General features: G+C 59.1%; 1 protein-coding gene across 2 annotated transcripts in view; it reads right to left on the bottom strand.

Moving 5' to 3' along the window:
* The window catches only part of CADM3 (cell adhesion molecule 3), a 32,202-nt gene extending 18,258 nt beyond the window's left edge, over positions 1-13,944 (bottom strand). Inside the window, exon 1 of one of the 2 annotated variants that reach the window (XM_077886917.1) lies at positions 13,793-13,944. In XM_077886917.1, the coding sequence (XP_077743043.1) occupies positions 13,793-13,877 (85 nt within the window). In that variant the 5' untranslated portion in view covers positions 13,878-13,944. The remainder of the gene's footprint in view (positions 1-13,792) is intronic. The other variant, XM_077886916.1, reaches the window with a different exon arrangement.
* Positions 13,945-19,042: the final 5,098 nt, after the last annotated feature.

The raw sequence follows: 19,042 nt of genomic DNA, 5'->3' as shown, positions 1-19,042 counted from the left end.
AAAGATTCCTTCCCGCGTCACTGGCCAGGGCTGGCTCACCTCGACAGTGGTCACACTGCTCACCTGCCATGTGGTCAAGGTAACCAGTGTAGCACGCTGGGAATGGGGGCTTGTGGTGGCGATGGGATGGCTTGTACCCACTGAATGTCATCTTTAATTGGATTTCCTCATGTGGCTCATTGATACGTCCGGGGGCTGCTTCATTTACCCCCAAGAGCTTCACAATGTGGGGCTTTTGAGCCAACCACGTGGTAAGAGGTGTCTAGTTAAAACTAACAGAATCCCTTTACGCTTTCATAGGACTCCAGTGTCTGGGCCGAAAACAGAGTGAGCGTCTTGTTTGCTCTCACTTGCCTTGGGGGCTTCTTAGTTCTTGGTTTATTTACCAAGAATTTCCAGGATCTGTAGGACTCGTAGCATCGTAAAGGACAAAGTAGCCCTTTCACCCACCAGTGTCCTTCTGATTGATTGTTCACATTAAGAGTAGCAGAGGTGGGAATTGGAGACCTACCAGCGTGCCCTGGAAAGCACAGTATCACCTGTGACTCACTTTTTCGCTCATAACACGTGTCCTCACGTGTAGTAAGTGCTCAATAAATATTTATTGAATAAATAAATGAGCGACTCGAATGAATGGCAATGCAGCATGTCTCCTGTCTGAGAGATGCTAGGAGGGACGGCTAAGAGAAGGTGCCCGTGTGAGCCCCGACGGCTCGCCTCGCGTCTTCCCTGCCTGTCCATTCTGGGAATCTACGGGGCATTGCCCTTAGGCCCCTGAGCAGGGTTACAGGTGCCCGTGTGGGATGGTGGGACAGGGACAGCGTGCTCCCCTCTTGCCACTGCTGGCCTTGCCGGCGCCTTGGTCCAGAGCTTCCCTTCCCTGACTAGAGAAAACCAGCTCCCTGAGTAGGAGTTGATGATGATGGTGATGGTGATGATGATGATGATGAGTCAGCATTTCTAACTCCAGAGTTAAAAATATTCTTCATCCCAGCCTACTTGGTATTCCTCACGACTACCATGACAGGTGGGTGGAGGAGTGTTATCTCCAAGGGAAAAACACACTGGGGGCTGTGGCCCAAAATACTGAAGGGACCCACTTTTAGGATCGTTTACCCACACCCTTTGCCAGGCTCCCCGGCCCCGGTGATCTCGCTCTCGTTCTTCCCCTGCCCTGAGCTACTAGTGAATTCTTGTGTGTATTCGGTTCACACACACGGGAGAGAACGGGCCCGGCAAAATCAGCTTAAGGACTCAGGCCCTGGAGCCCTGCATTTTGCCCAGAGCCACAAGTTTCTTTAACAGTGAATGTCTGATTCTGCACTTGGAGGGAAGGAGGGCCGGGCCCCTGTGAGTCCTGACCTACATGGTAACTGCACGAGGTGGGGGGAGTCACTTTTTGACCCAAGGGACTTTAGAACACAATACCCTGATCAAAAGAGGACTCCTTTTATGCTCTCACAGTTGCTCTCGGGCTGCCGGGAATTGTGTTACTTCCACGGGGGTCACCCTGTCGCGTCCTAATCTAAGGCGCTGAAGGCCTGAGTGTCGAGAAGCCTCTCCTGCTTCCACCTTCCAGTCCCTTCTAGCTCTGCTCTCGCCTGAGTTCTCAGCTCCCCACTTCTTTCTGAACTACACAGTGCAGTCAGACGGCAGCTGGGGCCGGAAAGGTGGAGTCCGTCCATCATTTAGGATTGCCTGTCTTTTCAGGTGGATTTTCTGCTCTTTCTGCCGCTCCTCCTCCGGGATGGGCCTCTGTCCCCTCACGGGCTGCAGGACGTAAAGGATGCCCCAGCTCAGCTCAGCTCAGCCAGCTCCACATTTGCTGGGGGACTCAGTTACGCTCCAGCGGCCCGCCTCCCTCACCTGGCCTCCCCTCCACCCACCGAGACCTTGCTCCTTCCTTGTTCCCTCCCTCCGTTCTTTCTGTTGCTGTCTGGCTTCTCCTCCTGGAGCCTTGTTTATCTCCTTTCCCTCTGGCTCCCAGCAGCCTCTCGGGCCCACAAGGCACTACTCTCTCAGCTTTGCTGTGCTGTCCCAGGAGGCATGCAGGGTATAAGTGAGAATAGATGGTAAATAGGGTGGGAAACGGAACTTGCACGAACACAAGTGCCTATTCCGCTGATTTGCCCCCGTAGCTTGGTGAAGCGTGGCCGAGAGGTTTGGATTGGCAGAACCAGGGATCCTACACCCTTAGATAATCCCAGAGATTTGGGTTTGGAAGGGGCTGATCCAGGCTCCAACAGGTTTATTACTGAACGTTGGCAGATGCCTTCTGCTTCCATCCTAAGCAGGTCATTGGAAATGAAAGGCTTTTGTTTCCTGGGCTTGGAATGGTGTGTGGCTAAGCTTTTCCAGGCTGAATGAGGAGGAGGGAATCTTTGGGTTAGTTGGCTGGCTCGCCTGTGGTGGGCGTGAGGGTGGGGTTAAAACAAAAAGCTTATCTATGTGTTAACCCTCTTTACACTAAACAACAACAACAACAACAAAAACCAACAACCAAAAAACTCCCCAAAACACCAAAAGCAAAACTTACTTATTACAAATATTTTGTTTTACACAAACGTTAGGGAAAAGTATCAAACTACTGTATGTCACGAATAAATATATTGTGTGTATTTCCTAAAACCCAGACACCCATTAGCAGTCTGGTCACTTTCTGCTGACCCCTAATGGCCAGAGGTGGTTAATCCTGGGATCTTTTTGATTCTACCACATGGAGGGTGGGTTCATGTCCTTTCTGATGCCCTTTTACCAAAATTCAGTAATTCCCCTCTTCCTTCTCTTGTGCCTAATCCTCCCCCAAATATGTCCCCCTCTATCATTCTTAGAAGCAAAGACTTTGAGGGGCACCAGGGTGGCTCAGCAGGTCAAGCATCTGCCTTCGGCTCAGGTCATGATCCCCAGGTCCTGGGATCCAACCCCATGGGGAGACTGCTTCTCCCTCTCCCTGGGCCACTCCTCTCTCTCTTTCAAATGACTAAATTAAAAAAAATCTTAAAAAAAAAAAAAAACCTAGACTTTTAGAGTGGACAAGAATCCGAAGTAATATCTAGTGCTAATCTCATTTTAAAGAAGAAAAATCCAAAAAAAAAAAAAAAAAAAAAAAAAAAAAGAAGAAGAAAAGTCCAGGGCTTAGAGAGGTTGAGAAACTTGAACGAGGCCACACAGGCAGTCTGCGGGGCCTGCGGTTAGAAGCCCGGCTCCTGTGGCTACTGTCGTTGGATGGCAGCCTGTGGGCCAGGGCATTTGGAGGCGAGGCTGCCAGCTAGTGTGATTTTACTTTCGGCGACATCTACCCTCTCGGCTCCACACCTGTCTGTGTGTGGTAGTGAGCTCCCCAGCCCCTGGGAGACCTCACGGGAGGTAAGGCCCCTACATACCAGGCAGGTGAGAGGCGGAGTGAGGTGGGGTACGAGCTCCTGCAGCTGTGACGGGCGGCGTCTGTACAGACGCTGGGCCCCCCCAGCTGCTGCAGGTCTCCCCGGTGAGGACCCGAGGGGCAGAAGGCGCTCGTGCCCTCAGATGTGAAAGGGGCTGAGTGAGGACAGGCTGTGTGTGTGCATGCGTGTGCTGGCCGCTGGCGGTGGGGAGGCGCGGGCTGCTGGGCCGGGGTGGGGGGGATGCTACAGGAGGGGAAGGAGCGCAGGAGCATGTCCTATTCTTGAGCTCAGGAGAGAGAAAACTCTGGAGGCAGAAGTGGGCTCGTGGTAGGCTGAGGGGCCCCTCAGAGACTTCGTTAAGATTCCGAGGAGCAGGGACTAGGAAGTGGGTGGCAGAGAAGGAGGTGGGGACAGCTGTTGCTTTGATTTGCTATTGAGTCAGTGTTCTCCGTGCATTAGCGCTGGGAGGGAGCCCTGGGCTGGCCCCCAACAAAAACAAGCCCCTCTGCAGCCAATACTGCATCCTGGCGGGAACTGCAGTTGGGACACAAAGGGGAAGGGGATCGGGACCCCAGAGCGCCCCTTCCCCAGCTTTAGCTTGTTGCTTCCAGGCCCCAGTGTGCTGTGCACAAGCACATACGGAGTGTTCTGGGCTGAGTGGCTGGAGGGCGTGAGGCAGAGTGCAGAGGCTGGCTCCGGAGGTGGGGAGGATTGCCATGAGAGCCAGAGCGGCTGGGTCTGTGCAGGGGCCGAGGCACCTGCCGGGTCTCAGGTAAGCAGGTGAGGCCCGGTGCACCCCCCCTCCCCCCTTGATGGTAGCACCGGGCCACCCGAGGAGCGTCTGTTCACGCCACCTCCTCGCTTGCTTCCCACGCGCTCACACACCCATAAATCGGGTCAGGCCTTCGGGGAGCCTGACTTGGTCTGAACTCTCAGGCCTCCCCCTGCACCCAGTGCAGGCACTTCCCACCCCTTCCCCAAATTTACCTTGCTGTGCTCACAGGGATGGAACCGAGCTGCGGAAAGCCCTCCCACCTTAGAACATACTTGGGAAAGGAAACAACAGAGGCGGTGAACGCAGACTCCCATCTCGCCCCCCGGACAGCGTGCATATGGCAGAGGAGGGACTGGGGCCCGCAAGGTCACCCAGGGCTGGGAGGGGGCGGTTGGGGATGAAGACGGGTCCCCCGACGCCCCAGTCCTCAGTCGGTGCTGCGGGGCCTCGATGCCTGCCTCGGTGCATGGGGTGGGGGGCTCCCTGTCTCATCTCTCAGCCTTGACCCCTTGGTGGCAGGCGGGGTGGGGGGGCGCGAAAAAAGTTTAATCTGTTAGAAGTCAGGCGAGAACGCATTCATCTCTGCTGGCTCTGATTTTACGGACTTGTTTTCACTGTTTCCCTTCACTGGGTGATTGGAGTCAAGGTGTGGATGGCAGGTTCAGGGCAGTGGAGAGAGCATTACATGAAGACAGATGTGTTCCGCTCTGCACACCCACGCCGCTCCGGGCCCCCTCCCGCAGTCCTAACAGATTTAGTCTCTTCCCTTCACTTTTCTCTCTTAAAAAAAGAAAAAAATTCTGTTTTCCAGAGGGTGGCACCTTATTCAGTTAGCCTTACTCGGAGCCCTCCGTGCTTCTGTGCAACAGACACCGTCTTCCGAGCCTACGGACTTGGCGGTCAGCGCAGCGGGACCTCCAGATCTCCTGTTCCTCCCTGAGACCCGCGCTGGGTACCCTCCCTGATGAGGGCAGACGCCCCATTTTGGTTCCCCGTGGTGCATCTGTATTCCGGCCTAGTTCCCCTCCTTCTCTCGTTCAGCGTGTGTCCCTTAACACACATGACACACTACACTATTCACTATTCGCCTCTCTGTTTTTATTTTCTTTCTTTCTTTTTTTTTTTTTCTCCTGACATAAACACAGCTTTTCTTATGACCCAGATACAGGGCCCTTCTTCTCCCCAGCCCATTATTAGTCAGAAGCCCTTACTTCCAGAAAACCATATGGCTCAAACTCAGAGATTCTCCCCCAAAGCAGAATTTAGGCTCTCTCTTCTGCTCAGACTCCCCAGGAGAGGGCCAGAACCCTCTCCCCTCCCAAGGGCTGAGGCTCAGGCCATCTGTCACTGACACTGGACTCCAGGGCTTGGAGACCAGAAGAGGGTTGGCATGAAGCAGCAGTTGAGGATAAATGGGAATATGTGCGGCCCGGGCGCTTAGTGGTGGTGGTTTTTATATTTGTCTGAGACGATGGGACGGAGATGGGAGGAGAAAACATAGAATATGTGTTTGGAAAGATGTCATCCTTAGGAATTAGAATAAGAGTAGGAATGAGTGCAACTGTCCTGCTGTCATTTTTGCATCCACTGAGGGACAAATGATTAGGAGCAGATGGTAAAACTGGCCCCTTGTTCCATAATAAGGAAAGGACTTGGCTCTAGGCTCTTGAGAGCTTGACCCAAGCTGTGCTAAGTCTCAGGTTACTTGTCATCAATGTATTTGCTAGAGTCTTGCTGCCGGGTTTCTAAGAAGTAGCAGGTATTTAAGTCAGAGACTCAAGAAACCAGTTCACCCTCTGGACCTTTCAACCGGAGGTTTTGGCTGGAATTCTAGAATCAGGACTGGAAGCAAAGAATCAGGGCAACAGAAGACAAATCAATGTTGGAAGCCAGGATTTGCATATTCACCATGAAACCCGGTACTGGGGGTTCGGGATCTCCAGTCGGCCCTGCTAATGTCTGGGATTATATAAAGCAAGTGCAGAGCTAAGTAGTGGTTGGCTCGGAGATGAGTGGTGGAGATAGCAGCCTCCACTCCCTGTTCTTTTTGTCCCTAGGGCAAGGTGATGCATCTGACCTTCCCGACCCTGAACGGGAAGTAAATGAGCCAAAGGTGCTCATAATTAGCAATCAATACACAATTAGCGCAGGTCTGGCCGGGGGGTAAGGAAAAATAAATCCTTAGAGACACTGCATTTTAGTTCTTTATATTATTTAGCGTTCCTATCATTCTCCTGGAGATGTCCAGGAGACAGAGAGGGTTAAGGAATCCCAGAGGGGAGACCTTACATAGAAGAAATGATGCAGGTTTTGGGAAGAAAAAAAAAATTGCCGGAAGCTCCGCATTAGGATCCCTTCTGCAATATGTCCGCTGTTCATGAGAACAGGGGGGCTCAGGGGGACGGGTGGATAGGAGATACTCCAGCTGTTACTGTAACCCAAATTCTGCCTTCCTGAAGGCTCGCTCATGGAGATAAATCACTTCCATTACCTGTCCTTGAGGAATGAAGTTTCTCCTTGTTTCCCATGAGGAGATGGAAGAGGGGCCCTGGAAATCCATCCTGGGAGCCTGCCTCCCCGGTAGGTTCTACTGTAGGTCACTCGCCGGCATTCGCCATTCTAGGAACTAGTACCAAGCAACTGATAATGGGGGGGAAAAGCAGCCTTTAGGGGAAGATGAGCTCGTGCAGTTCTGATGTGACGGGAGGAACAGGCTGTCTAGTCTCAGACTGGCAGGGGCTGAGCATTCTCGGCTCCTTGCCGCATTTGACGTCATCGGCATTGGCAGATACCCCAAAAGAGTAGCAGAGTCCACTTTAAAGATACGTCTCTCCTGAGACGTGGCCAAGGACTTGGGCTCTGGGATGAGATGCTCGTATTTAGTTCTGTACAAGGTGGTGGGAAAGATGGGGAACCTGAGTCAGGGTGTTAGTACTTGGTTTCTGTGCCCCTCGTACGTGAAGTTCCTCCATTATCGGCTCAGGTGTCCCATCATCCGTACGCGTTGTCTTTGTGTTTACTGCTAAGGTCGAGGGAAAAGGGGAAGTAAGCAAAGCACCGTGACAGGACAGTTTGAGCCGGCCGGCCGTCAGGCTCAGAGTGGCACGGGGAGGGGCCTGCCGAAACCGGGAACGGCGCGCTTTGCATTGCACATTCGCAGCGTCGGTGTGGTACTCGCCGTATGTGAGCAACAGCGTCTCAGCCTGAACCATGACTGTGTTGTGGTTCTGTTTTGAATTTGTGGCTCCGGGATATGGCAAGACACCCAGTTCTCCGGAGGCCACGTGAGGTCACCGTAGGCCCTAGTCCCCTACATCTGCTCAACCTCGGTGTCGCTTGCTCGTCCTGTGCCCTTGCTGCGGTTGTTTAGACGGCCGTGAGGACCTCTCGTGTCCCTATCTCAAGGTCTGTGCCCCTCGTCCTGGTGGAGCGGATCGGGGCTCGTGGCCAAGACCCTGCGTGTCTGTGGTGGGTGTGTGTGGGGTGGGGCGAGGATGCGCGTAGGAGGGGTGGAGGGTTGGGAGGCTGGAGGGAGGGCAGGACCACGGAGAGCAGCAGGAGCAGCCGCAGAGGCAGGTGGGGGCTAGCACCATGGAGAGCTCAGCGCTCCCGCTTCCCTTCCCGGGCAGGGGCTCAGACTCGCACTGAACCCACAGACATGGGAGACATGGGGCCGCCGCTAGCATCGCCCTGTGCCCCTCACTTGCTCTCAAGGGCCTCCTGGAAGCACTCTGTTCGCACTTGCCACCTGTACGCCCAGGATCCTACAAGAAGTGAGGCCCACCCGCCGACCGAGTTAACCACCGCGAGCAGCCTCAGTAATCAGCGACAATTACCTAGGTGTCCGTGGCGGTGGATGGGGCTTTAATTTGCTAAGTCAATCGTGGATTAAAGCATCTCCTAATGAGGGAAACAAGGCCACGGGACCCGTGTCCCCTCAGAGACACTGGGGCGTGGGACAGCCGTGGGGTTTCTCACCCGTCACCTGTCTTTCGGGGTCACGGTGCCCTGAGGGACCCCGGATGGGCGTGAGTAGTGCCGTCTTCAGGGCGTGTGGGAGAGAGGAGTGGATCACGCCTCTTAGTTGGGACATCTGGTCAGTCTCTTTACACTTAGAGAAATTTTGGTAAAAGGACACATCGTTCTCTCTCCCTCTCTCCAGTACTTGTTGCTGCAGTGAAGAATAGATGCGTGGCTTTACTAAGCCTCTATTTTGCCAAAACCTCAACAGCTTCATGTGTTCGAGACTCTTGAAAGCTCGGCTGCCCGGTGCTAGGAGGGGTGGGTCTGCTTGTTACAACAGGACTGGGCTGGGGGGTCAGGAACCCCGAACACCAGCTGGTTCTGACTTTATAAAGAATCCGCACTACTGCCGACCCCAGAGGAAGAGGCAGGTCGTTGGCCCCAGAGACTTATTCTTCTCCATTTTACAGTTGCACGGGACTTACTTATTCTTAATTTGACTGCGTTTTCAGTGACCTGAATCCTTATCTGATGGTTTGACTCTCCAGGCTCCCTTTCGGAGGCTTTGTTTCTCTCTATCCCCTATAAGCATTCCCGTGGGGACTGCTGTTCTCAGAGTTTATGGAGAGACCTCCAGGACATGACCTCATCCAGGAAACAGAATGTTCCAGTATATGGGCCTATAGCCAGGCATTAAACGGGAAATGTTAAATTTTAACACGAAAGATGAAAAGGAGAAGATATGATCACCCAAACCTCCTAATGCCTTGGGGTTTTTTTTTTTTTTTTCTCTCTCTCTCTTTTTTTTTTTTCCGTTCGTGGTCAGCATGGAGGTAACCCAGGCCACCAGCTGCCTTCGGGGAGAGTCTGGAACCTAGGGGACCAGCCTTAGGCGACATTCCATCGCTGAGAAGCGGATAACAAAACGGGGACCATAGAACCAGTGAGCAGGAGGCTACAAAGGTGACGACTCACAGTGCCCCCAGCTCCGGCCTCCTCCCCCCACCCCTGCTCCAGGGGGTCATCTCTCTGGTGATAACGGTGAAGATACTATCCCTAGCCCGTGACTAAGCCACAAGCAGCTCTTGATTTCCTTCCGCCCGTCCTGTGGACTGCAGGAAAGTTGCACCGGCGAGGAGCCCCGAAGCCAAGTCTCGGGGTTTGCAGGGCAATAGCACAGCCGCGCGCAGGCTGCTGTTTCAGAGTGACCGGAACACCCGAAAGATGCCATCTGTGGAATTTTATGGCTGCAGAACTGTGAGTCACTCCCCGAGTGAACAGGGAATGTTTCCAGCAAGGCACTCTTGAAATTAGACTTGGGCCTGCAGCCTCGGTTGGAAGAGGAAGGAGACAGAGAGAGAGCGTCTGAGGGCAGTGGGCTGGCTCCCTCGCCGGCGTCCCAGGGGGCGGAGGACCTCAGGCTGTGGGAGCGGGACGCCCGGGGTGGGGGGGTCGCCCGCAGGGGGGCGGCGGGGGCGGCAAGAAGGGTGACAGAGCCACAGGTTCGTCCCCTCCCTTTCCAGAAGAGTAATTCTCCTCTCATCGGTTTTTGCTTATGTGAGAGAAGAATGTCTCAGCTTTAAAAATGGAAGTGAGCAAAGCACTGTCCTGGAAGAAGCTCCTCTGAGCAGCAGTGGTGCCTTAGCCCCCCGCCCCCCGCCCCCCAGGGGGAGCTTGGTACTCTGGAGAGCCAGTGGACGTGCTGCGGCCCGGGCCCCTCATCACACAGACTGCTTCCTCCGTGGGGAGGTCCCGGAGCCAGGGAACCCCCCCAACAGAGCCAGGGAACTGCCCCCCCACCTGGAGCTGGGGAACCCCCTCCGGAGCCAGGGAACCCTCCCCTGAAGCCAGAGACCCCTTCCTCTGAGCCAGGGACCCCTCCCCTGGAGTCAGGGGCCCCTCCTCCAGAGCCAGGGAACCCCCCCCCCGGAGCCAGGGAACCTCCCCCGGAGCAAGGGACCCCCACCCGGAGCCAGGGAATCATCCCTGGAGCCAGGGATCCCTCCCTCAGAACCAGGGAACCCCTACCCCGGAGCCAGGAAACCCTCCCCTGAAGCCAGGGACCCCTTCCTCCAAGCCAGGGACCCCTCTCCTGGAGCCAGGGAACCCTCCCTCGGAGCCAGGGACGACCCCTCCCCTGGAGCCAGGGGCCCCTCCGGAGCCAGGGAACTGCCCCTGGAGCCAGAGATCCCTCCCTCGAAGCCAGGGACCCCTCCCCTGGAGCCAGGGACCCTCACCCAGAGCCAGGGAACCACCCCTGGAGCCAGGGACCCTTCCCCTGGAGTCAGGGACCCCTCCCCTGGAGTCAGGGAACCACCCCGGAGCAAGGGAACTCTCCCCTGAAGCCAGGGACCGCTTCCTCCAAGCCAGGGACCCCTCCCCTGGAGTCAGGGAACCTCCCCCGGAGCCAGGGAAGCCCGGGAAGCCCCCTCCGGAGCCAGGGAACGTACGCCCTCCTCGAGGGCACCCTGGGAGAGCTCAGGACGGAGCAGGTGAGCCAGGCAGGCCCATGGGCAGCCGTGGAGCCAGCGCTCTCTGGACTTCTCCGGCACACTGGGCGTGAGCCCTACGCTGGGCACCTGGCCAGGGGGCTGGAGAATGGACGGCGGCGGACAGAAGGTCACTGGGAAGGGAACGACAGTCGTGTGGGGCGGCACAAGGTTAAAGGGCCACCAGCGGAGGCCTTCAGGCTGTCCGCCCGGCCGGGATGCTCGGTGAGCTCACAGGCTGGGAAGAACCCAGGGAGGGGGGACCCCAGGAAGGCGGCTCAGCGTGTTGAATGGCCACGCGCTCACCGGACAGCAGCATGGCCCAAAGCAAGCTTGCAGGCCTCCAGTCTGCCGACCCTGGGGTTGACCCTGGGGATGCCGCTGGGGGCCGGGACTCGCGGGGAGGGGGGGAGGAAGGAGCGGGCGGCAAGCGGAATGGCCACGCTGGTCCTGGGCCTCCGGCTGCAGCCTTGGTGGCCCGGCTCCCCGAGCGCGTCTCGCCCTCCCCGGCCTCTCAGCGCCTGTTCGGCCTCACGAACCCTACAAAAGCTGCCCACCCCAGCCGCGCAGGGAGTGGTTTCCCTCCTTCCGCACGGAGGTAGCCACTGCACCACACGCCCCGGAGCACGCGGGCAGCAGGGCCCTGGGGAGCGCTGTCCCCCCACTTTCACACTGCAGCCCCTTGCCCTGGCGCACACTACGGGGTGGGCCGCGGGCTGCCTGGCTCCCTGCCTGGGCCCCTGGTCAGGGTGGCCGTCCACGCCCCGAGCATCAGATCTCTGCCACTGCCTCCCACCTCAGAGCTCGCCTTCGTGGGTCCAGAAACCAAGAGGCACGATTAGGCGAGGTAAAGCCTGCGTGTGGCCGTGTGGCCTGTATAGCAGTACGACCCGGGACGCTGCGCACAGACGGATGTCAGCCACCCCGACCCGACCCACGATGCTCTCCAAGGAAAAGAGGCCTCCTCGGACTCTTGCTTGGGAGCGAGCCTCCCTCCCCATCCCTGACTTGCCGAGTCTCCTCTGGAAACTCCCGATCCCCAAATTCAGCGCCCAGCATGCCTTCCCCCCAGCGCTTGGAGATATGACAACAGAGGGTTTCAGCCTTACTACCCCCTGGGGTAAGGGCCGGGGCCAGACAGAGTACTGTGTCTGGGGAGGGGAGACTTGGCTAGCACACGGCTTTAGTCTATTCTTCTTCAGTGGTCTGTCCTCGAGCTGAAGCGCTCCCGGCTCCCGGGGTGACCTCCCTCTGTGCAGGTCCCAGCCCAGGGTGGCAGTCTGCCCTCTGAACAGGTGCGGGGTGGGTCACACCGGCTGTGCTGAGCGCACCTGGCAGGATGAGACGGCCCCGGGGCTGTGGCCGCCGAGACTGTGAGAGTCAAGGCCCGGTCGAGGCCCGGCGCTGAGGCCCACACAGCGGCAGCCTGTCCTTGCCTCGCACCCAGCCGGCCCTTGGGACTCCCCTCCCCTCCTGGGCGAGGGAGCGGGCCATGAGCCTAGTCCTCTGGGGAAGGGGGATTCCACGGTGGGGAGGGGCTGCTGTGTGTGGAGACTCCAGCAGGACTCCCTTAGGGGTGTTGATGGGCACAGGCTGAAGTCAGTAGGCTGTAGGGGCGGGGATCCCCGGTGTCGTCCTACGGGCCGGGCTGATGCTCCTCCATCATGATGGGGACAGGGCTGGGGGGCAGGTCAGGGGAGATGGAGCACTTATTCCTCCGGCACCCTGGCTCCCTGGCTCGTCGCCTGTTTTCTTCAGATGAAATTCTTTACATCATCCTCCCCAGTTTCACCCCTCCCCTCTCCACCCCCGCCCCGCCCTGGCCCCGTGCCCATCCCTGCTGGCCACTGGGTCCATAGCCCAGGAGCCGCCTCCCCTTTCTCCTCCCCTGCGGTTCTTTCTGTTTCTGGTTGGCATCTGTCCGGGCATAGCCACCACCCTCCCCCTCACTCTCCCCACATCCCTTTGCTCCGCAGAGGTCCCGGCCCGGCCCCCTCTCCCCCTACCTCTCCCCCTACCACAGCCCGGCCCTCCTCCCACTGGGCGACTGGGCGGAGGAGACCAGAGGATGCATTCCGTTAGTCCCTCCAGGCCTGCCCTCCCTCCTCCCTCCTCCCTCCTCGGGGGACCTGAGGCTCTGAGCCGCGGCTCCCTTCCTGGGCTCCCTACAAACTGTCCCCTGCCACCCCATGAACCTGCAGCGGGGCTGTAAGGAAGCCGAGGGGCCCCCACGGCTGCGCTGACCTACATAGCCAGGGCCGGGGCGGGAGGGGCCCTTCCCCAAGTCCCCTCACCCTGGCCCCGCCTCCCTGCCCCCCCCCCCCCACTGTCTTCCTTGTGTCTCACCCTTACAAACCCAGGGAGGCTTGAGTTCCCACCTGGGGCCAAGGGGCTCAGGCCACCTCCCGCCCCCTCCCCTCCAATGTGGCAAAATCAGTGCTTAGCCCCGGGCAGCTTTGGGTTTTCTCCGGGCATCCTCCTCCCCAAACGTCTTGGTTCCTTCTGCCCAGCCTTCCCCCACCTCCTCCGCTCCTGTCTGGGCTGCTTCTCCCAGCTGCTGCCACCGCCACGGGGACCGCCATCCCGGCCGCCGCCACCTCCCCGCCCGGTGTTGTTGTTTTGCTCCAAGGAGGAGCCCCCACCCCTTCCTTGCCCACGCCCCCCTCGGCGGCCTCACCCAGGCCCCCTTCCCGGAGCTGCGCCGCGGGTGGGTGGGGGTGGGTGGGGGTGGGTGGGGGCGGGCGGGGGCGCGGCGGTGTTTGCACACAGCAGGTTCGGGGGTGCACGGGCTCTGCGAGCCCTCCAGACACATCCACAGACCCCGACACACGCCCTGACTCCGCCGGATCTCACTCCGCCCCCAGCGCACACGGACACAGACACACACGGATGCTGACACAGAAACGCAGAGGCAGACGGCGGCACCGACGCGCGCAGCCAGACACGCGCACACGGGACCCCCGGCCCCCGAGCTCCCGGAGCCCCCCGAGCCCCCCGAGCCCCCCCGAGCTCCCGGAGCCCCCCGAGCCTCCCCGAGCCCCCGGCCCCGGAGCCGCGCGCGCAGCCAGGCGCGGAGCAGGTGCACGGCCGCCCCCGCCCCCGCCCCCGCCCCCGCCCTCCGAGGGCCGCCCCCGCCGCCCCCGCGCAGACAAAGCGCGCGCCCCCGCCCCGCCCGCACTCACCGTCCTGGGAGAGGTTGGCCCCCCCGGGCGCCCCGCGGCAGGCGAGCAGCAGCAGCAGCAGCGGCAGGGCGGGGCGGGCCCCCATGGCGCGGCCGAGCCTCCCGCGGCGCCGGGCGGGCCTGGGTCCCCGGGGCGCGGGGCGCGGGGCGCGGGCGGGCGGCGGGCGGCGGCGCGGACCGGTGGGCGCCCCGAGCCGCGTCGGAGCCCGGGGCCGAGGCGGGGACCGGGAGGGAGCCGGCGCTGCTGCAGTCGCGGGGATTAAATAGGGCGCTCGGAGCAAACCATTCGGCTGCGGGCGGAGGGGGGGCGGCGGGGGGCTGGGCCGGGCGCGGGGGGGCCCCGCTGCCGCATTCCCCGCCCCCCGCCTCCCTCCACCCCCCCTGCGCCCTCGTGGTGCCTTCCGCCTTCTCCCCCGGGAGCCCCGCCAGCCGGGCGCGGGTGCGGGGCCGAGGGAGCGAACTGGCTGGGCGGCGGGGCCGCGCGCACCCCTGTCGGCTGGGGCGGAGGGGGCGCCGGGCAGGGCCTGGGGCCAGCTGGCGGGAGCGGCCGCTGCAGGCCCCGGTAGGGGCGCGCCCACCGGCCCCGCGCCCCGAGCGCGCCCCCAGTGCGCCCCCCGTGCGCCCCCGGTGCGTCCTCCAGTGCGCCTCCCGGTGCGCCCCCGACTGCGCCCCCCAGTGTGCCCCCTCGTGCACCCCTCGGTGCGCCCCCCCCCGTGCGCCCCCAGTGCGCCCCCGACTGCGCCCCCCCCCCGTGCACCCCTCGGTGCGCCACCCCCGTGCGCCCCCCGGTGCATCCCCCAGTGCGCCCCCGACTGCGCCCCCCAGTGTGCCCCCTCGTGCACCCCTCGGTGCGCCCCCCCCCCGTGCGCCTCCCGGTGCGCCCCCGACTGCGCCCCCGACTGCGCCCCCCAGTGTGCCCCCTCGTGCACCCCTCGGTGCGCCCCCCTCGTGCGCCCCCAGTGCGCCCCCGACTGCGCCCCCCCCCGTGCACCCCTCGGTGCGCCCCCCCCGTGCGCCCCCCGGTGCATCCCCCAGTGCGCCCCCGACTGCGCCCCCCAGTGTGCCCCCTCGTGCACCCCTCGGTGCGCCCCCCCGTGCGCCCCCCGGTGCGTCCCCCAGTGCGCCCCCCCAACCCCGTGCACCCCTCGGTACGCCCCCCGGTGCGTTCCCCGGTGCGCCCCCGACTGCGCCCCCCGGTGCGTCCCCCAGTGCGCCCCCCCCCCATGCGCCCCCGTGCCTCCCCCAGTGCATCCTCGAGTGCGCCCCCCCCCCGTGCGTCCCCCAATGCGCCACCGACTGCGCCCCCCGAGTGCACCCCCCTGCATCCCCCTGTGCGCGCCCCCGTGCGCCCCCCAAGTGCGCCCCTCAGTGCGCCCCGACGGCTCGGCTGTGCCCTTCCCCTGACACAGGCATCCTGGCCCCGAGCCCCTGTCTGTCCAGCAGCAACTGGCGGAGGAGGCGATCTCCCTGGAAGGGCTTCTTCCCGCAAAACCGCAGGCCAGGGGAACCCACACCTCCCTCCATCCCTCCATCCCTCATCCCTCATCCCTCATCCCTCTTCCATCCCATCCATCGCCAGGCTCCCCTTCAGGCTCCTGCCCCACCAGGCTGCCTGCAGAACAACCCTCCAGTTGGCCTCCTTGTTCTTCCCCCCGCCCCCATATCGATGGTCTCCTCCTTCTTCATCTTTCAGAGGACCTTGTTCTTTCTTAAATTTTGAGAACAGGTTCTCCAGTGAAGGGTCTCTGCTGCATGCCCTCGGGGAAGATGCCTTCTTTACCAGCCAGGCCTCTGCCCCTAAGGCCAGGTACAGGATGGAGGAAAGAGGCGGGGCCTTGGCCCTTGCTCTCCTCTCCCCCTCCTATTGCCCCATGTCCTAACCACCACTTGCCAGTTTTCTACTATCAAGTGTCCGCGTAACCTTGGGAGGGCAGTTAACACCCCATCACTTCAGCGTCACCTGTAGAATCAGGGGTTGGACCAAATGTTGGTGAAGAATCCTCATCTCTCTAACTATCTAAAATTCTTTGACTCAGGGCAGCCCAGGTGGTTCAGCAGTTTAGAGCCGCCTTTGGCCCAGGGCCTGGAGACCCGGGATCACGTCCCGCATCAGGCTCCCTGCATGGAGTCTGCTTCTCCCTCTGCCTGGGTCTCTGCCTCTGTGTGTGTGTGTGTCTCTCTCATGAATAAATAAATGAAGTCTTTTTTAAAAAGATTAAAATAAATAAAATAAAATTGTTTGATTCAGAGAGTCTCAGATTTAGGAATGTGCACCCAAAAGCTAAAGTTGCATCAAAAGTCCTCCCCTTTCTGCGCTGCTGACTGCCTCGCCGTGCAAATCCTTAGTGTTTGGGCAATATCCCCCCTCTCCGACGGGCTTTCTGGGCCCTCTGTGACGGCCTTAGTTCAAGGCCGAGGATGTGGGGAAAGCTCTGTATCACTGTTAGTCACTGGCGGACAGGCCGATGAATATCCCCTGGGAGGCTCTTTCACGATGGTCAGAATGCTCCTCCGTCCTGGTCTCTGGGAGAAGAGACCCGCCTGCCTCTTGCCTGTTTCCTGAGGGTCTGGGTAGTTCTTTAGAGTTACTTGCAGAAGTTTTTGGCCACCTTGGGCTGTCCAACTTGCTTGCTTTCCCATATTTCAGTGCCTCCAAAGCCTTCTCCCTGGGGAGGCGTCTTAACATCTCTGAGACACTAAAATGGAGGAGGAGTGCGGTTGAGGCTTGTGCAGACCAGGATGCAAGAGACAGGAGAGGCTAGAAGGGAAGATGGGGCCTTCTGAGCGTGGTGGGACCAGGTTGGCATGAGTTTAGGGGAACAGAGGGAAAGAAGGAGTGAGTGTGTTTTCAGAGAGGATGGGGCTTCAGAGGGGAAGGATCCGGCTCTCCTTGTTAAAGGGTCTTGATGGCTAAAGAGCATTATCTTTGGAGCTAGAAGAAGCCTTAGAGATCATCTGAGTGGGCTTAAGGGAAGACAGGTTGGTGTCGCGAGAGGGACGTGTGGGATGGGACAGCAGGATAGGGGATTAGGTCCCAAGCTCCTCTAACTAATCATCTTTTCCATCTGCTGCTCTGCCGTGAGCCCCTCCGGCCTGTCTTTCTTAATTCTCTAACCACTGCTGGCCTGGCCCCACCCTCTACTCTAACTGCTGGGGCGCGGCTGCTCTGCTGGAGGAGGACCCGGGGTGGGAGGAGAGGGGAGAGCTGTTTGGGAGAGAGAGTATTAAGAGCTAGCAAATGAGACTCTGGAATGCTCTTTTCCTACTGGCTCCTTTTTCCCTTTTCTGCATCATCAGCATCAGTTTGGCAGCACTTTAGGCCTTGGGAATAGGAAGCAGACACTGGCTTTTAGAATCATAGAATGAAAGAGTATTAGAGTCGTAAGCAACCTTCAAGATTACCTAACCAATGGCCCTTGGTGGACGGGCGAGGAAGATGAGGCTCGGAGAAGCTAAGTGACTTCTTCCCCATGCTCCCACAGGTGCACACTTAGGGGCTTACCCGCCTCGGATAGGGACGCAGATAGATAGATAGTCCCCTCGGGGCAGGGGGCAGGAGGCACAAGGGGACGCCCCGCCAGCACTTCCGAGCCGTGCACACATTGAGGAGGTGCACACTCCTGCGCGTCCCCGGGTGAAAGGGCGGTTTCTCCTGCAGCTGTGGACGTCTCCGTCGGGAACGACTCCGGGCCTGTAACCGTCCTAATGCCCTTTGTACACATGTGCACGCCCGGCATCTCACTCCTGTTCACTAGGAGCAGAGTTTGCAAAGCAGGACTGACCTACAGGGATCATCCCCATCACGTAACTAGGTGAAATAAAAGTATCCATGTTGGATTGTGATCTCTATGGTTACTTTGCGCTCTCAAATGCTGTGGCACACACAATGTGCATTTCCAAGAGGCTTGCGCAGAGCGTGGAGTAGGTTGTCTGTGGGATGAAAGAGCTGGTGGCCACAGTGGAGACGGGGTGGGGTGCAGGGGGAGGGTGCAGAGAGGGAGGGTGGCGAGAAGGCGGGCATTGGCTCCTGGATGCTCCTGTCCACTCAGCAACAGCCTGGGGAGCTGGGGGTGTGGAATGTGGCGCTGGCACCGGTGCCGGGCTAGACGCAGCTGTGTGGGCCCTCGGCATTCCTTTCCCCACGCCGGTCCTGCTCCTGTCGGGATGGGAGGAGGCCTCAGCCAAATGGGGTGAATCCTGGGGATTATTCATCCAGAAGGGCGATGACCACACCTGTAGGAAACAGCCCCCCCCCCTCCACCCAAGACCTGGCTAGGTTCTGTTCTGGACGCTAATCCTCCTCGTCTCTATGACTTTTCCTTTATCAGTCAATTCTACGTGGGTTTCCACATCGTGTTTCTCTTTAATTTTCCACCCAACTAAACCAGTACACCTCATACCGCTTCCTTCTTCCATTATCCAGTTTTAATTAACCCCATCCTTAATAATCACCTCTGTGTGCATTTTAATTCTAACCTTAATTGAATTCTAATTCCAATCCTAACCCTAATCTATTACTGACTCTAACTATTCATCCTAATACCAACCCCAATTTAATTGTCAATTTGAACCGGCATCTTCATTCTCACCTGCTCTGAGCCTGCAACTAGGACAGCAACACACGTGTAATAAAAATGATCATAGGTACCGTTGCAGCACCCGTTGTTTGCACGTTTTCGTTTTGCCCTGGGTGCTGTGCATGCGCGGCGTCTCGCTGAGGAGAGGGAGAGGTTGGAAGTGTCAGCCGTCCCACAAATGCGAGGAAACCGAGGTTTAACGAGCTGATGTCATTTGTTCACAGTGGGTCCAAGTCGGCTATGTAAGGTCCACTTGAGCGTAAAGCCTGTGCTCATTTCCGTTTCTGCAAACACTACTTTCTTTTCTTTCTTTCTTTTTTTTTTTTTTTTGAAGATTTTATCTATTTATTTGAGAGAGAAACCCAGAGAAAGAGAGAGAGCATGAGCAGGGTAAGGAGCAGAGGGAGAAGCAGGCTCCCCGCTGAGCAGAGAGCCCCACGCGGGACTCGATTCCAGGACCCCAGGATCGTGATCTGAGCTGAAGGCAGACACCGAACAGACTGAGCCCCCTTCTCTGCTCCAGGCACCTCCCACCCCCCAACACTACCTTCTGATCAACCCTTTCCTAAAATCCTAACTAAACCTGACTGGGATGACCTCTAAAATACTGGGTTTCCTGAGAGCATATTATGAGTTTAGGGTGTTTGTTTGCTTAGTAAACGGTGGTGCGGAAT

The sequence above is a fragment of the Canis aureus genome, chromosome 38, assembly GCF_053574225.1.
Source record: "Canis aureus isolate CA01 chromosome 38, VMU_Caureus_v.1.0, whole genome shotgun sequence".
In the NCBI taxonomy this organism is placed as follows: Eukaryota; Metazoa; Chordata; class Mammalia; order Carnivora; family Canidae; genus Canis; species Canis aureus.
Note: the sequence above shows the minus strand (reverse complement) of the source record. Positions and strands in the feature narration are given on the sequence as shown.